Source organism: Ylistrum balloti, unplaced genomic scaffold (genome assembly GCF_031769215.1).
Source record: "Ylistrum balloti isolate Yb309-2 unplaced genomic scaffold, AGI_CSIRO_Ybal_v1 Utg371024, whole genome shotgun sequence".
Taxonomy (NCBI): domain Eukaryota; kingdom Metazoa; phylum Mollusca; class Bivalvia; order Pectinida; family Pectinidae; genus Ylistrum; species Ylistrum balloti.
Window position 1 is genome coordinate 856,369 of NW_026782569.1, and position 20,211 is coordinate 876,579.

General features: G+C 35.7%; 1 protein-coding gene across 1 annotated transcript in view; it reads right to left on the reverse strand.

Annotated features, from left to right (window-relative positions):
• LOC132560162 (zwei Ig domain protein zig-8-like) overlaps positions 1–20,211 on the reverse strand; it is a 92,119-nt gene that overhangs the window by 21,269 nt on the left and 50,639 nt on the right. Inside the window, exon 2 of the mRNA XM_060224814.1 lies at positions 16,537–16,661. Coding sequence (XP_060080797.1) covers positions 16,537–16,661 — 125 coding nt within the window. The remainder of the gene's footprint in view (positions 1–16,536; positions 16,662–20,211) is intronic.

The following is a 20,211-nucleotide window of genomic DNA, read 5'->3' on the forward strand; positions in this document are numbered from 1 at the left end:
GAAGGATGCATTACTGCCAAATGCAAATATATCCATAATTGTATGACCAATGTGGTGGAACTTTTGAAATATGGAAACACTGACGAAGCAAACATGATCAGATTTAATATTGAATGTTTGCCGTAGATCATTTGTATGTATACATAGTGTTAGGTTACAGGAATTGAGTCACATTAACATTGTATTGTTCTATGGGCCAGTCTGTATATCGATATAAACGGCTGAGACGGGATACAGCTAGTATTACAATTAGCTTTAACGACACTCCAAATCGACAATCTCGAAATAATAAGGGATTTGCTTATAAATTACGTTTTATCGTGTTTAGAGGGAATGGAATGGAAGGTCGTATACCGCATTAGAGAGCCGGAGACACTAGCCTTTACGAACGGCGATTGCCCGAGGGACCGATAGACCATCAAACAGTAATAAGGCGAAATCTAGGGCTCTCTTGCCAATTCCTTTTAGTCTGACGTACATGTATGATATCCATGTGACGGTCATTTGATATTTTTGTACTCTAGATTTAAATGATAGGTAGATAAATAATCAATTAATAAGTTATGGATTATATATTTTTTTCATTAAATTGTAAGCGTTCTTAGACGTTTTCGTTTCACATAGTGAACGCCGTTTGCCTCTTTATATGCTGTTTCAACTATGTTTAGAAAAAATACTTCAAATAATCTAATCAGTTAATTCATTTTTTTAGGTTTCAATAAGTTGTCAGCGTATAACCACTACATTATTAGATTGCTTCTGTTATAGAACTCCTAAACTTTTTTCCTGGAAATACACACTTTTGACTTTAATCGAAATACACTAGAATTAATTTCTCCGAGTCTTGTTCAAATATTTGGTGTTCACCAAATGAATTTTCAACCGACATTTTTCAAATGTCAGAACAACATGATAACTGCTATTTACGGAGACGAGTGAGCGTACTATTAACGATCAACTACGTGATTATTTGTAACAGATCGCTATGGTCAGAGATAGGATTTGAAGAAAATGAGACGAAAAAAAAATCCGCCATACAAGTTTGTAATTTTAAGTTGAAGTTCTGCCAGTTGTTTTGATTAATAGTGCCATTTTGATCAAGCTTCCATCCCTCGTCGGCGGCAGGCCTCGCGGCCATGTTTTTTTCCCTATCTATGACGTAGTACGCGATGATGCATGGGCGGAAATCCAATATTTAACCAGAACATTTAATTCTCCAGAATCTGTACTTTTAAAATGGAGACATGGTCGTTATGATGACAGAACACGAGTTTGTGTTAACACGTTTTCAGAGGCGTGTTAAAATACCACATAAATCAAATATCATACAGTTCCTCCATTCACTAAAACATCTCCCAGACAACATCTAAACAAGTTAGATTCCTGTTTTGCTACCGAATCTAGACGACGTCTGTGAAACATGTATCATAATGAGTATCAATGCCCAAATGTAAAATTTGTACGTTTTCTACTGTCAATAAAAGATGAGTTCAAAAACATTCTTACGCCAACAAGAAGGACGATTTTAAACTGCTCGTAACTCTTCGAATTCACAGCAAGAATCTGGTAGGTATTGGCAAGGAGAGATATGCAATTACGAATCATTAAGAGAAAGTGTTGATGAAGGCTCGCCCAAATAAATTTTCCATCAAACAGACTACGACGAAAACAGGTTATACATGTGTTGTTGATGATACTGGCTTAATTCTTTGTGTAGGGAGCCCTGATGTATCGGCAGTATCATTGATGTTCATAACAAAAATAATTTGCATCGGAAAAACATACATCATAACAGGACAGTAGAAACCATTAACAGGCAAAACTATACGTCAAGTTAATAGTGAATTATCGCTTTGAAGAATTTTAACATTAATCAATCAATTCAACTGCGACGTAGGGACAAAACTAGAGCATACCGCGCATCGAAACTTACGTTGTCGTTTCCAGAAAAAAACCATTAAATATTAATTTTGCTGGAAATAAAAGATTGATGTATGTATGAATGTATCGAATATGTTAGGTTGAAAGTTGACACACAGAGTTATTTATGACTATGTAATGGTTGCTTGGAGTTGGCGGGAAATGTATGTCAAAACGGGAAGATAAAATAAATAACTACTCGCTTGACTTAATTGCTTCGATCGAAAAGCATGTAAAACACCTTTACAATTCAAATCACGTGATATGATATGGAGTCTTCTTGTCTGACATCATAGACTTTGTAACACATTTACATGCAACTGCATAAGTATTGTTTAAAAAAGACTTTTCGCAAATGTCAATAAGAATGAATATTTTAATCTATAACATAATTTTTTAATCCATGTTATCAACGAGACATTGGAATGCTCAAATGCGTCCCATTATTTCATAATACAGTCGAACCTTATTATCTCGAAGTCGACTGGACTGTGGGAAAACTTCGAATTATCCGAGTATTCGATTACAGTAAATTCAAATTTTGAAATTTTTTGCCGGAACCGACGGAATACTTCGAATAAGACTGTGTCTTCGCGTTTTATGAGTTCGAGATAATGGAGCTCGGCTGTACAGTACATATAATGTGCAGGAAAACTGATACAGTTTTTGAGATCCTTACATATTCCAACATATTTTTTACAAAGGTGTACAGATATTTAAAGATCTCCACAGCATTGACGTAAAGAGCAACACATACTTTCTCTTTTGGTATCTATTGAAAGCTACCATAGAACATCCGACTATAAAGTATATTTGGTGATCAAGACCATTCCGAAACGAAAATATCCCCCGTGTATTTCAATCGAAGATAATGCATTTTTAAACTGACGTTATCTGCTAAGAAAGTTGTGTCTATATACAGTCCACAAGGTTCCCTTATTTCGGAAAGGAGATAAATATTTCTGTTTCTTACGATTATCTATCTAAGTAACGTCTTGATTTTTTGTAAATGTTGCGAAACATGTTTGGTGCTGTTGTCTGATAGAACAGCCATCAGGGACTTGTAGCGGATGCCACTTGCTGGCTGTACGGAAGAAACGAACCGCCTTGCACGAGATTTTCGTCCTGGGAGACCTCAATAGGTAGTTTACCACCTTCTCTTGGACGTACCTTGCAAATGTTTACAATAACAGTGTAATTCTGCCAACGAACAGACTTCAAACGTAAACTTTTGTAGGTAAAGTGAAGCTGTAACAAACTTTATATTAGTAATCGTGATGTATAGATAATCATATAATGTCTTTTTTGGACGTTTTCTGCCTTCGTAGATCAATTTTCCATAGTGTGTTGATACCTGTATTGCAAAGAGTGTAATGGAGATATCTAGTTCTTCTTGACCAGAGAAGTGAGATGGTGTGACTGTTAATCAAGCATTTCGATGGATGATGGTCAAATAGTTCTAGCTATGCTACATTGACTATTCTATTAGGAAGAATTTGTATCTTTTTGAAACATCTTTTTTGTGTATTTTTTTTTTACAAAATTGGTGTGTCCAATTGTAAAGTTATTTACATGTGAACAATTGTAAACAAGATCAAGATAATATTAGGATATCCTAATGAGAGCTGAACAAGGACCACTAGATGAATGCTACATGTACATGTATTCCTTTGGTATCACGCCCTGAGTATTTAGCCGTATCATGCAGTATTAAGAGATTTTTGTATTGTCTACAAGGTTTGCCGTTACCTGCTTGCCACGTTTAAATTCACTCAAATATTGACATGGGGGTGGCGAAAATAAACGCCAAATAGATACATGTACGTGTATGCTCTGTTCATGCTTTATAAGAAAACCAAATACACAGCACACCTTGTTCTGTGATCAAATTAACAAAGGTGGTAGGCATGCCACGAGTTCTAAAAACGAACAGAAAGTAGAACTGCTTCAATTTTAACGAAAATCCCTGAGGAATGATGTCTCCGCCATTGTCAGAAGTGAAATAAAGTTTCAAGATCTACATGTACAAGATATTGGCTGCACTGGATTCGTTCGAGTCTCGGCGGAACCAAGGTTCAGCCTAAAAATCAGCGAGTTTATAAATACAAGTTTAGAAGATCTATGGAGTAAGGGCAACATGTCATGCACTCTGTAACTGTGTTCACCGACTATTGTGCATGTAGCTTGAATCCGCAAACGTGTGTGCGTACCTCATGCGGGCTTGATAATGAAACATTGCTGCAATTGTTCTGGCATGCCCAATGTTATCTCACAAGGTTTTCAATGTTGGTCTTATCCTTTTTTTGTTTTACAATTTTTGTCGTGCTATCTAATACATTACCGCGAGTGTTTCTAGCAATGTACGTGGTTATGTTCAAGAATAATACGGTTAAAAATTATAAAAAAAGGTAAAAAAAAGACATTTTACAGTTTCTTTATTCAGCTTTAAGGCTTCTGTAGCGGAGGGAGTGATTTGTTGTACTTAAAAGGAATTGTATTAAAAATGAACGTTCTGTAATAGGTAAAATATGTACGAAATTAAACCAAGTCGTGAATGTCAATGCCCCAGTGTGGCTATTAAAGAAGGTTGCAGAGGATTCTGAATTCCATCGGATTGATGTGGCTGCATATGTATATCGTCATGATTTTAAAAAACTACTTCTATTTAAATGTCAACGTCGAGTTTGGTTTCGTATCCAAATTTGTCTCATGACGGGGCAAGTGTGCTTCTAAAGTTTGTTATCTGCTTATCATCATTCTATACGTGAAAAAAACCCAGAAAATGAAGCAATAAAAAATTCGATGATTCTTATTTACGTGTATTTCGTATTTCACCATCAAGTGTGATATCCAAAACGATAGACAAATGTGTAGCTTTAACTATTTACAATTAGAGAGATATTGAATTGACCCAATTAGATAGGTAACATGATACAGTACTTTAGGCGTTGAGACAGACTCAAGATGAGATTTAAGAAAGCATTTGTGACACCTAAGTTTTTAGACATAAGAATGCGACCTTAATCGTGATTGGATAGTCGACGCATCAGTTATAATCACGTGACCCTCAGGTCTACCAGTCCACAATATTGAAAGTCAGATACAGCAATAGATGGAAAGTTGTAAGAGTATATATTTTCTGACAGATATTGTTGGAAGAAATACCGATAATCCAAGCCAGGATACATATTGTGAGATCATATTGCTTGCATAAAACAGACCGGAAACAGTTACACTAACATAATGAATGGACGGCTCAAAGTCACACGATATAACATTGTTCAAGTGTATTACCCAATGGGGTTTCTCTTGGTTTGGAATCAATCGCTAGCACAACAGAGTAAAATAAGATACAGCATTGACGAAGTAGCTACATAATACGGATTCTGGAATATCTATGTGTCTATGTAAAGCGATGTAATAATTGATAGCAACGCATACACACAATCAATTCAAGAACCCTTTGATGTGAAAAAACGCTAAAATTCACTGAGGGTCATATTCCCGTCAGACCTGCTCAGCAACACTTTCAGAAACTTCTCCGGACAGTTTGAACATCAAAGGCATGGAATTTACGTAAACATGTTTTAAATCTCTTGAAAATAAAAACATTCATGTTATTATCAGATAACATTTCATGCTGCACCTAATATCTATCTTGCGGGTGAAATGTGTTTTTAGCATAAAGATAAGCAGTTCACATAATCAATATGGTTTGAGGACCAGTCAGGAGTTGCCTTATCGACACCGACTCCTGTCCCTTTGCTTCCTTACATATGTCACCTTATGTACATTCTGTGAGAAGTTAAAACAGAGCCAATTCAAACCATAACCACACTGCAGCATCTGTCGCGTTTTTATACCTTTCTCCATATTCCAGCCGTTCTTTCCTCAGTATTTGATAATAAAATCTCACCGATTACCAGACGAAGATGTGACGAATTAATAATAAAAACAATTGAAATATGAATACAATTTCAATCTCCCTTGTGGGATGACGATTTTTTGTTGTTGTTGATTTTTTGTTGTTTTTTTTTTTTTTTTTTTTTTGTTTTTTTTTTTTTTTTTGTTTTTTGTTTTTTGTGAACAACATCGCTTTAAATCGTTTGAATGTTATAACGTGGATGTGAATTGCATCGCAAGAGGCAATAAATACTAAGAATACGAAGAATACATACACAAAAAAAGAGAAGTATGCTATTTAACAAGCGCATGGGCAGACAGAGTGTGTAGGAGTTATGGGCACGTATATGTGTGACAGGCAGATGGACAGACGGACGGGAAGACACAACATAACTTGGTTGTTACTCATGTCTTACACTGTTTATGACCAATTGTAATTCTTTATGATTATCAGATATATGCAAATCAGCATAGGTTATAGATGCAGTGAGTGCAGGATCCCCAACCCCCGGGATACTGACGGTTATTTGTTACGTAACCTGAGCAATAAACAGTCCCCCTTGACGCCATCCACATCGTTTGTACATAATCCGTAATGTCTTTCGCACGATAGCAAAACAAGATTCCCTCAATCGCAGAAACAGGTTTGCCAGCTACAAGAGACTGCTGTCTATTAGCCAGAGATAAGTCATATCTGCAATTTGATTTTAGAGGGAAACTTGTCTGGAGATGGGCATTAATGTCCGTCATTTCCTAATATAATACAATTGTCTATTGTTTCAATCTAATATTAAATTCAGCAGCAGGATGTATGATTAAGATTTATGAGTCTTCCGGCGTGACATCTTCTAATACATCTTTGGAATATCAGCAACACAAATATGTAAAGCATGCCGCATGTCTTGCCATTTGTCGTATGGGCTTCCTCTAGAGAGACCACGACCTCTGTATAGCGACCCGTTAACAGCCAGTCAAATCATTTCGTCTCGGGTTTATGAGTTTTGATTTGGCAAATGACAGACTTTATATAGAATAACTGTTCTTTTCTTGCATGTATTTCGATTTTTTTATCACGAAAAATATCTGCATGTCTCTCTAGCGTCCCGGCTACATTGATGAAACGATGTAAGAAATGTTCCATTCGCATACAAAGTTATCGTTGTATTTTACGAAATGTGTATATAAACTTTCCATTCGTACATAATTAGAACAATACCGACAATGTAATTTGATAATAGAATTTCATTCTTGGTGCAGCAAACCTAAGACCTGACTGAATGCAAAATTTTGCTTTGGGATTTGAATTGATGAACACAATGAAGATGGAACGTTTCGTTGTAAATGCTGAGATTTAAATGAACGTGAGAAAGAAACCTAGTGCGAACTGAATTCAATTGGTCCATTCTCCCGATATGCGATAACAGTACTTCACATGGACTTCAGGATTTACAGAAATACTAAAATAATTATGTAGAGGCAGCGGACAGAAAACCAACAGAGAAGCTGCCTAATCCTTGGAGAACATAGACAGCATAAGCTATGGTGTTTCCGATTTTGTTATTCCATGCACTATCAAACAGAACCTAGCGATCGAGAACAAAATTGATTAAAGTATATGAAATAGGCGCCTTTGTTCTAAGAATACCAGCTACTGTGCATTGGTAATGCTGTATGGTATTTTTTCACAATTAAGCAATAAAATGTAAAATGTGTTCTCCTTTAATACAAACAATTCTATCAGTGGTAGATATACATAAAAAATTCTGCTACTAAACTATATGGCCTTACCGATAAAGAATTGATGCAACGCATCACCAATGATTTCGTACATTTGAGTTAACAATTTATGTTATCAATTAATTATACATACCACTACACATATAAAGCATTAACCCTAGAGTATGAATAAATATATATTTACATTAATCAATATTTGCTAACATGAAGAGTCTAGTGGTATGTGACATAATTAATATTAACAACGGAGATGTACTTTTATGATAATAGCTGCTAAAACACATTAAATTATAGATACAGCGTACAGCCTATATATGAGAACAACCTGTACGATATAATTTGAGAGCGCGATTCAATGTCTTCTAAAATAACGCCGTAAGAAAGAAAAGGAAAAGAATTGAAACCGAAAAGTCTTGTGTTGACCAAGTTGTTTTACATGGTAACACTTTTGTCGTATGACTGTTCCGAGTTTCATTCCGCTTTTACCTGTTTAGCACGCAGCCATATATTGTCATACGCCTGGTCGTGGTCATATTGTTTCTTTTTCTTTTTCTTTTCATACGTCTGGTCGGAAATCCATCCAGATTCTTTAAGATGTTAAAATGATGTAAATAAATGTAGATATAATGACAAAACGGTGACAAATAGGCCGTTGGATGAAACGACTATCTAACCTTTAACGACCGATAGAGGCCATGACAAAATCGCGCTGACTACAACATGAAGTCGAACGTGAGCTTTTATGATCAAATCTTTTATCATGATGATTCGCTTTTATAACTGTCCAGCATTAACCAATTGATAAAAATCAATTTTTACAACACGTTTAAAAATAGCATATCTTGTTCCTAACACTTGTGTCCACTTTTTAGTTACAGAATCCACGGTGAAGAAATATCTGATTGAATACTGAACGCTTTAGAGAGAAATGATTTTCTCATTCCGGAACATCAAAGGTACTGCCACAGTGCATTAAACCTCATTACCGTGTAAAATGGTCTTGTTGCGTCGTCCCTCGTGACACTGTTGGTTACCAAACCTTTTAACGTTGTTTGCTGTAGCTTATCAATTTCTAACAAATTGCATTAATACCAGAGCATTTATTATTTTATGTTTTGTCTGAACGTATCAGAACCAATCGCGAAACAATGCAATTGATATACTGATGGATAGTGGTGAAGTCACGTGGTGCGCGTAGTTTCCGGTGATGGCGATAAAACTGATGGCATTGGAGTGATCTGCTTAACCATGAGCGCACATGCGTGACCTCCTACAGACACGTGTTCATTAACTGTTTGAAAATTTGACAATAGATGATCACCAACCATCGCAAAGTCATCAAACAGGTCTTGAAATGATTTAATGTAAATAACCATAGACTCCATATCATGAGATGAGGTGATGTCTCCCTCTTGTTACGACATATGTCCCGGATGCAGGCTTTGATAGGCATGATCGATGCTCATAGAAAAGTCATTGCATTTGCATATTGGTCAATTTTCTGTCACTTCAAAGACAACATTGCCTTAAATGTGTGTGTATTTTATAGGTCGGGGACATCTGGACGTTTAAATGTATGGGGTTGTTTTTGTCTTATGATATGAGTTCCTGTCGTATATATCAATATCTGCAGCGATCTATAATGAGAGACATAGTACAAAGGGGTTTGATTGTGGCACTAGTAAACATGAAATCAACAAAATTAATAAACATTGTCGCGATTGATACATACTAAAACAATATTGACTAAATCTTTTACGTCATCAATTACCCAGCAAACCCCCCGATAAACGGCATCCCAACCAGTGGTATTTTTGAATTGTGAAATATGCATACAGCGTATATGTTCATCCTTAGTGTAAGTGTAAACAACTCTTCCTATAGATACATTTTTGAGCCAAATCTGACATTTATTGACGTTTGGTGTTCTTTGTTTAATATTCAATCTAACTTTGTTTGGATGCTTTTGGATTTAGTTACAACGCATGTCCATAAAATACAGACTATATCCGATAAGATAAGGCATAGATCAGTGTTCTGTGGAATGCTGATCTCCGCTGATGTGTCTTTGATTTAAACAAAGACTGGTTTGACAGCTATGGTATATCAGTGTTTATTGCATTGTAAGTCGGAATGTACACATTGTCATGTCTTGATAGTCTATCTAGTGAAACGCCAGAAAGATGTATGTACATACACTATTGATGAAATGTCGAAAACGTTTGCCGTCACAGACCTTTAGCTATGGTGTAATACAATGAAACCTTTATCTGGAGATCTTTGGCCCTCTATTTTGCTCACTCGTATGTCGGTCGCTGTCTGTTTGAGTATCTCTGTATACTTGAACATGCACAGGCCGAGCAGTGCACATGACCCGGGAGAACGATTCTCTAATGGATGTACTCTCCAACAAGTTATACATTGTTTATGTCCACAATCTCGTGCTCATCAAACATGAATGTTCGACGTCTATGCAATGAATTGAACCATGACGGGACATTGACCATTACTTCGCTTTTCCTACTTGCTCTTACCCCCAACTGCCCGGCAGATTGATTCCTTCGTGCACACGTATATTCATATGATATGCCATATGAGCAACGTTTATTGCGGTTGCCAGCTTTTAGATAGACAGTCGTTTTTAAAGAAAATGTTATTTTTGTTTTGCTGTGATTGTTTAGATCTTTAAAAAAGTAAAATAATAAGTCCCCCCCCCCCCCCCCCCAAAAAAAAAAAAAAAAACAACAAACAAACAAAAAAACCCAACATTTAGTTCACAGTCAGCACAGAAGTGATCATTTTAGAACACATTATGTATTCTAGATCATGTTCCAGCACCACGGTATAGACACGTGTGCTTCTTCAAAACGGTGTTTGATCGACCAGACTTTTGTTTGTAGTGAAAATTTGTCTATCTCATTGGATTTGAGCATTCTCTGTTTCTCTGTTAGTCTAACTATAGCATCTATTGCATGTTTCGAATTCAAAGAATCTAAGAATATCTTTAGATGGTGATGTTTACTTCCATTCGCTGCACTCAAAAACAAAAATATTCTGGGCATTTTTCTGTCTCCTAAAACTAAAAGCGTACACCTGTAGTGTGCCAGTTTCTTACAACGTGTCAGTGTCTAACAGTAACATTTTTAAGGAAATGGCACGCTATATCCCGTCAAATATGTTCCAATTTTTTCAGTCACAACGGTTAATTCAACAAACTTCCATGCTATATAAACCCCTTCCCCCGCCCTTTTTTGACGTCGAAAGACAGAAAGACAAAATTATAACAGTTGGTTTTGAAGAACAGGAGTGCGGTTCCCCCTAATGGAACAAATAAATCGCCGAAAATGAAATACACTGCATTTCAGTGAAGACCAAACATTTTGAACTATCAAAACAACTTCTTATAGCATATTGTATAGATTACCATGTATAAAGGGTTAATTAGTGTGGTTCAGGTTGGTCAAGATCTTGTCTATGGCGGTTGTGGCTTAATACACGTTCCTCACTAATGGCGAACAGTTCTTCGCCGGGCGAAACCATCACAGAAACCCTCTCGTAAGCGACATTGTCCTAATAATGGACACTTGCTTGCTATTATTTAACATAATGTGGCGGCAACTGATCTTTTGACATTTGATCGTCTGGCACCTTTGTTCTACGTCCAGACGAATGTATAATGTGACAAAAGTGTGGGAGTATGATTTGGAAAGACGAGCAAATAAAGTAAAGACTTTTCACCAACAGACAATTTTTATCATTACTCTAAGTGGTAAGCTAATAAAACAACAGATACCGGTTTACAGTGATGCAAATATAGTATGCTCATATATACTTGACACTGTTTTGAAATTATCTGATTTATGAAGATCACAAAATTTCTTCAATTATGGCACTGCTGAACTTCCCCGTCTAGATTGTGACCTTTCTTTCGACCACTTTTGATTTCTCTCGCCCCTATGCTTCAAACGTTAGGCTCGTAACATTACAGGCGAATCCGAGAAGGACGAAACTGCTGCATGATGCAGTATGGTGCTGTATCTCACTCTATATTATTAAAAGGTGATATCAAATTGTATGTCTCTTGCATAATCTCTATGTTATAATAATATCAATCGTTTAGAGTCGAGTTTCAGAATCCAATACGTTTTGAAAGGACATATAAAAAATAATTACGATTTCTGTAATTTTTTTTTCATTTCCCGTCGAATAACCATAGTGAACAGATCCCCTTTGAACATATCTTAGCCGATTGCTACCTTAATGAACTTAGCACGGGATGAGTGTTACAACCACTGTCCGTTTTAAATACATATGTGTGTTACCAAATAATACAACTTCCTCAGTACAAGTCCCTGATCTCGGCCACTAAAGAAACGAAATGATCCAGGTAGGGATCGAACGACATGTATCGAATCTTCACCAGAAGTTACATCAACTGATGCAGTATTGACTGTGATATAGAAGCTTTCTTTCATCATATGAAGTATTGCAGCCAAGAAAAAGATTATGAAACCATTGGACATCTTAGCGGGAAACCAATACATCGAATGGAAGAAAAACAATATTAAAAATGCACTAAAATCTGAAATCTAATAAATCGTTATCACTCGTCGTTTACTAGGCGGGTAAGCCGCAGTTATCTCCCGTAGAGTTTAAGTGATCGTCGCTTTAGTGAAGTGCCAAGCGATAACGTCTAAAGCATCAACGTAAAGTAGACCCCTTAAAATAGAGCCTACGAATCCGTAACAAGATCAACCACTGTGTCACGGCACTCTGCAGATCGAACATCAATTTGCCGTAGATAAAGCGTCTGCCAAAGCTTTTTACTAAATCACATTCCTATCATAACAATTAAAGGTTTTGTAGTCCGATTTGAATGCATACAACTTTAACAGATTTATGAGACGAAAGGGAATATTCAAAGGCCAAATGGTATGAAAAGGCTGCCATTAAAGTTATATAGAAAATATTTTACGGGACTGGCACCAGGTTATTCGGGTCATGGTAACCGTTGTACAGTCTCAAGGCTTTTGTTACAATTTAAACACTATGGCCAGTATCGATATTTTCAGCCTCTTAAAGACACTCCACTGTATAAAAAAAACATGCATTTTCATTAGACTAAACTAACCCCGAAGGCCCAATTACTCTTTAGCCAGTTCTATGGAGAGTAAATAAAATAACGTGTATATGCATGAGATGGTTAAGATAGAAGCCAGAGGCAGAATAATGTGAGAAGCAATAGCGAAATGTTATTTTTGAAGTCTTTGTGTTCTGGTCGTAACAGACTTTTCTTCTTACAAAAATCAATGCAGTTAAGCTGTTTGTGATATTTATCTGATGTTTGTTACCGTGGTGTCTGGATTTGTTTTCGTTTTGCTTGGCACATCGCAATCATAAGATCATCAGTATCATTAACCTAACTGAATTGGAAAGTCATCACATCAGGGTTATTCAAGTAGAAGATTTGACCTGGATATAAGATAACGGCTTAATGCATATTACATCAGGCTTATACTAAGTAACCTTCAATTCACACCATCTCGAAAGATTGTTTTCATTGAAATTGAATGCCCGATGCAACACATCTGTAATCTGTCTCTCTCAGCATATGGGTTATCACTATCACAAATTTACGTAAGATAAGCACATTAGCGATATGTTTTAAACAGCTGTTAGGATTGCTATCAATATTGGCGGTCATAAATCTAACAGTTGGATGAAAGCTGGAGTGCTTCGTTCCCTTTGTATGGGGGAACGCTTAGCAGCCATGCTGCACAGACGGTGCTGGTATATCTAAATTGTTTAACCTATAATGACACAGCGCGGACCACACAAAGAATACATTATCCTCATTTTCCTACAAAATACCATTTACATAGTACACATACAGATTCTTAATCATTTTAATTGCTGCAGTATCTCTAGTAAAGAATATGATATTGTAAAACGCTTAAGAATCCCGCAAATCTAACATGTGGATCTGTGTAAAAACAAACTTGGTACCACCTCTTCTCTTAAACTTTAAACCAAAGTTTTTATGAAACAGAGGATGCCACTTAACATCATCACGTGCTGAATCTCTGATAGGTCAATCTCCCACAAACAAAATAAGATATATAGACTAATATATATGCTGTAATGGTAAGTTTTACTTTTGTTTAGATCGGGTTTTGAAGTCCTTGTAACATCAAAGGGAATATAGGAATGCATCGAGGGACATAGTAGAACATAGATTTGAAAAAACCCGTAACGTTTCAACTAGAGAAGCACATCTTGTTAGGATTCCATATGCCCTCTGGCCTCAGACACAAAAGAATACCACAGAGCAGGATCAGCATCATAACACAACAGGTGTAAATTTTCCTGAGGCTGGATATACCACCGCATTCCAACATTCGCTTAACAGCGAGAAACTATTATATATAACATAACGATATTCGGTATTTAGCAGGGTTCGACAGTCGTTTCAATTGGTAAAGATTCTATTTCCTTCTGCAAAACGACGTTTGATGTTCCATATCATGAATTTTTGCTCCATATCGATGAACTAGTTATCGTTTGAGAACGTGGTACCACTTGCTTGGAATGACCGTGTACACATGGTGGCGTCGATGAAGTAGCAGACGCTAACCGTGTCTGCACACTTCGTCATATTTCCTTTGCCAAATTCTAGATTGTATTTTTTTCTTTTTCTTTCCATATCTTACTTTTGTATCATTGAATGTGAGTAAGAATAAAAAAATGTTTGCTGACAAGATATTTTGTATTGTCGTGTAAGTTGTATTAGATAAACAATAACATCATTATCATATCAAGCCAATAAACGTATTCACATCTTCGCGCGATCCCCAAAGAATATTGCAAATTCACCATAAAATGAATCAGCTTTATTCACAGTGGCCACGTACGCGTGTTTCGGTATATAGGGAAGGAGGTTGGTTGGGTAGAGTTGTGTAAAGACACAATAAAGCAATTGTGTAGGTAACCTAAGTAAGATTAATTCAATATGGCTGCCTAATGAAATATTCCCCCGAGAAAAAAAAAACTACTAGGCTTCCGGCACATGCGTGGGCATGTTGTCGTAGTGCTAATTGATATAGTAAATCTTAAACTTTTAAAAAAGAAGAAATCATTATGAAATATAACTAAGATGGTTAAATACTTCATGGGTGATATTGGTACAAAGATCGACGAAAACCTGTGGCAGAACGTCCTTCAAAAATTTCCGTTTCATTTATAACTATCAACTCGTCCATAGCTATTGTAAAAATCATCAATGTCACTTGACATCGTACTTCGTATCAACTTAAATCTATTTGTTGTTTCGTAAATTTCTTAAATTCATGGATTAAATGGATCCAAAGTTCTCATGAATTCAAGGAAATTAACACCCTACGAAAATTATAATTATCATTCTTTTCGTATTTTTTTTCTTTTGCAATGTATTATTTAGCAATTTGTTATTTATGTCTGCAAGCACGTCGATCTGTTCGTCTTTGTTTACAGTTGAATACATTTGGTATCTTCGAATTGTGAGCAATTTACATGTATTATAGTGATATTATGCACGATCATACTTTGTCCTCGATTAATCGATACTGAGTTTAAAATAAGATTTAGGTTAACCTGTAGATATTTTCATGTTGATCTTGTAACAATTGGGTGTGATTTATTTGCAACTCAGAAGTTACGAAATTCATACATGTATTAAATATTTGACAAGTAAATCACTTATTTAATTACCACTCCATTTGAAATAGTTCGAAGAAAAAGTTGTTGCTTGAGAAAAGCAATCATTCAATATTTAAAGATAACATTATGTGCTCTGATTGGATTCAATAGCATTGATATGATGCTTTCGCACTCCGGCTACTTCCACAGTATCTATTTACAAAACAACATATGAAACACTACAAATATAATATTTGAAGGATTCTGCAAAAAGCATTTTGAATCTTCATGTTTTTCGTACAAAGAAAGTGATGTTTAAGATAAATCTGGAACGGATCATTGTCTGACGCAAGTGTCACAATATAACAGATTTTTTCGGACTTACTTCCATGGTTACCGCGCGTTCCTCCTTGGAATTATGTGTTCGGTGCTCGTTAATTTTGCATGATGGTTTCGATGTTGTTAGGCAATAGCACTGTCAAATGATTCTTATTTTAGATGTTTTTATTATTAGTATTGCATATCTATATATACGTTGTATCCCCTGATGAATAATGAATATTTTTTGTGTTCCAATTTTGCCCTTGTTCAATAATTTAGAGTTTTGAATACGGTTCAATAAACTTACACCGCTCGTGTTTATTTATTGATGAAATAGGTGGGAGTGGTGTTTCGGATTTTCCCTCCGTTTGAAATTTTCACGGTAACACTGAAAATTTAACCAGAAGAATATAGATATTCATTTAACGTGGCGCGATTTACATTGGATTTACAAGTTTATGATAAGAGCAAACAAAATCAAGACTATCCGAGTTCTGATATTTGTCAATGGAACGTTTGGAATTCATTTTTTGAAACAATGTAAATAATTTTCGATAAAGCGATCTGGAAAATGAGAGTTTTGCCACACCGTTTTTACCTGTTCTTTTCATATCAACATCTTTGATATATAAGGCATTTTCAACACTTCATGGCATGTTCAAAATCACTTATATCGTTTTAAATCTTTATCGGAGATAATAGATTGATTGATTGATTGACATTAGAGTGTATAAAAGTATAAGTGAAAAATAAACTTTGCATACAATCATATTTCACACTGAATATAATTTGTAGATCATCAAATGAAGTCCATGTAATGTAATTATACTCGTCGTTTGAACATTTCGCTCAATCGTTGTGGAATTGTGTTGAACAAAACACACGAAGTAGATAGTTAATCGGACAGGTTAACAGAGAATTCTCTTTTGGGACAGTAATGTAGCTTTTTGAAGTGTGATTTTGTTTTAAAAAATATCTTACCTCTCGTGAACCAAGGTGGCTTATAGAGCAAGGCAGTGTCGCTGTCTCCCCTACGTACGCCGTCACGTTAAGTGCGGTAGGATTAAAGACAGGTGGAAGAGTCGTCATGTCCACCATCTGTATCACTATTAAACAAAAACGAAAATAATAATTAAAATTATATATATACATAAATAAGACCTGTGGGCAAGTACAATATATGAAATAGTGATGAAACTCTGACGACAACTGTCGAAGAATGAAATGTGACAACATAAGCTGATCCAACAACAGCTAATTTCGTTGTGTTAACCATGACCTCTTTAATACAGTATTTCAGTCTGTATTCTGTAAATTTCTGAGGAGGAATACAGGAACATTTATGTAATAGAATTGTTTGTTTTGGTATCCTTCAAAGAGTCATGATTTCAAAAATGTATCATATCTGCAGCAAAATCAATTCAAAGAAAATGTGGCAAGGGACTGTTATTTTCATGATCAAATTAATTCCAAACTTTCTAGCGTTTTATTCTGAAATTACCAAAGAACAGGACAAAACAGTGAAGTCTTCAACCATACAATCATAGGATGACCATTTATAAGTATTTGGTCATACACGTAGCTTTCTTTTCAGAAAATCTAACTGAAAACATATGCATGCGTACAATTTATCTTTTGAAATCGTATAAGGCTTGAATGAAATTCTGAGATACCGGGAACAACCTATACTGCTGTCTTGCATACAAACGTTTACAATAATCTATTTATCAGTGCGATAATCTTTTTGTGGCTCTTATGGAGAAGACAATAAAGAAAATTAATTCAAAATAATTTTGTCTTTTGTGTTAGTTTTGTCAGTACTTGGCCTCATATGACCTTTCACATGTATATTGCGATACTGTTTAACCAAACAAAACCAAACCAGACATGATCAGGCATGTCACGTGACAAGGTCACGCAATGCACGTCAAATAGAAAATAAACACATAGTAAACGGACGTGTCAGACAAAATATGCAAATGTTGCTACTCAGCTTGTTAATCTTGCAAGGTTTTGTGTTTGAACACGCACGAACCATGTTCATATACAAGAGGAACCTGTTTTTGGAAGTTCATACAGACATCTTGTCTGGTTATTTTTGTGCGAATGCCAAATATCTAGTATCTTTACTATCATGTAATATATATCGCATGACTGACAGAAAGTACTTTAAACTTCAAATAAATTAAAGGCAAAAACCTGTCAGTAGTTTTTTTCCTTTTTTTTTTTTTTTTTTCTTTTTTTTTCAATGATACCGAATATGTATTCAAAATTTTAGCACGATCATCGCCAAAACCCCCATCCCTATGTTTATTATTAGCGTGTCTGACCTTTAAGACGTTATTATAGAGTTGTGGTACCTTGTCGTGATTTTGTATATTTCATGATACATTCTTAACGGGTGTTTATATACAGTCGCCTAGATGTCCAAACTGTTTCGATGTCCGTGGATATCAACATACCGTACACAAAGCCACAAATATCGGTCGGTACGCTGACTGCTTTCTCAACATTTACGCATCGATCTACTTATTTATGTTCTGCCATTTAATTGAACGTGTTGCGAAAATTTAACTGCGATATATCGTAGAAAAGAGAACAATTCATAAATGGGACTGGTTTGCCAGCAACCCACATAGGTCCCTCAAATAAAATGAAATGGTGAAGCCGGGCGGAACAACGGCATGACCTGTTTTTTTTGTTTTGTTTTTTTTTTTCCGCAATCCGAATTTGTTTGAATGAAAGAAGAAGATAAATCTCATGCGTCTTTTTTTTTTTTTTTTCCCAATTTGCGGTATTATACCCTATCGTACTATCAGAAGTATCGGTTATGCCAGCAAAGTCGATTTGTGGCGTAATATATCTTTGCGAAAGGTCCGTGACTGTTTTATTCGCGTGTGCTACACTGTAAAAATCCTTTATTTAAGGACATCATCTGCAAGAGTATACATGCTAGGGATTTCAATTCGCGAATAATGCTATTTTCGAATAAACGCGAAATATAATTCTTCGCGAAAAATAAGTGATTTACACTAAGAAGACAGAATTACATCGAAATTGAAAAACTGTACTAGGAAATTTGGCCGAGCTGAGTGAAGCTTGATACTTAGTTTCCTTGCTATCTTATATTAGCTCCTACAATCTAATAACGACGTATCCACATCATTACGACCCACGGGCCTTGAGTTATTTGTTAATGACATAAAGACAAGACAATTAGCACTAATATAGAGAACAATTTGTGATGAAGCAATTATGATTCCGCCATCATAAATGACAATTATGATACTGTCCACGTGTAGTGTCATAATTGGATATGTCACTCTATATATATATATATGTACCATCGACAAGTTGTCTTCCCGCATAACTTCACAATAAGTGTTCTAAACGTATTGTGTATCATCATTTACATAAAGTAGTTCTGATTAGCAAACTAGATTGACTCTATCATACAGCTTAAGGAATTAACTGATGTATTCTATCACACTCTCCCGCCAAATGTATTTTCCAGATGTTTGATAAATCGTTGATTATCAATAATCCCTTAGATTGGTATGTCATGGTCAAGCCCACAGGCCTCCTCGCGCGGCGTTCCGTCGGTCAAGCACACGCCATATTGACCAGACTGGTGACCTGAAATACTATTACTCGTACTAAACATGTATATTTCATATAATGGGACTTCAATCATGTGGGGTATCCAATTCCGAGCTTGCCTTGGATGACCCATATTACGGTGTAGCGATTATGGCAGACTTCTGGAGTCTCGATTTGATTGGGATGAAATGGACTACACAGAGTCTAATAAAACATTGATCTCTATTGTTTTTCTACTTTACTATTTTCCTGAGACGTGTGCCAGCCAGAACGTAAATAGACATCCAATATAAACTCGAACCGAAGAAGAAAACCTCTCGCGATCTCGAGGGTTTCTGGCGACAGTAGACCCGATCGCCCTATTCTAAGGTATGTGTGCGTCAGAAACTACATTCCAGAAATAACAAAACCACCTTATGATATTGAAGCAATCTAGTTTGACTTTAAAATGCAATCTATTGTTTTCGCGTGACATCTAGTCTGATTTCAACATTCTCGGCTAACATATGGTATGCCTATAAATGTCTCGTATTCCTTATATTAATTGTTGTGGTGTATGTCGTTATTTAATTGTAAAACGGAAACCCACGTGTAAATACCGTCTTTATTGTAGGTATAGAACACTTGTTATTCAATGACAATAATAAAAATGTCTATATGAGGGAGTCTATGTAATTTACATCAATAAATTAAATAAAATAAACATCATACGGTAAACATTATGGTTATACGTCTTTAACAAGTCTAACAATCAAATACGACTTTGTCTATACAACTAACAGACCAAATGTATAACATTTATGTAAATCATTGGTTTTGATGAAAATTTACATAATAAATGCATCATATTCGAATAAAGAACCCGTAACTAATCGATCTGATCCGTAAAAGGGCAATAAAATATAGCATGTCTATGAGTTTTCACTCCTTTAAGTCATATTTTACGCAAGTTAGGCAAGAACAAGGTCCGCGCTCAAACTTTATCGATTCTCGTTCTAGATGTTGTATCCAAGCAGTTCATTGCGAGACTGTGTAGCTGGAGTCATGTTTGAAACT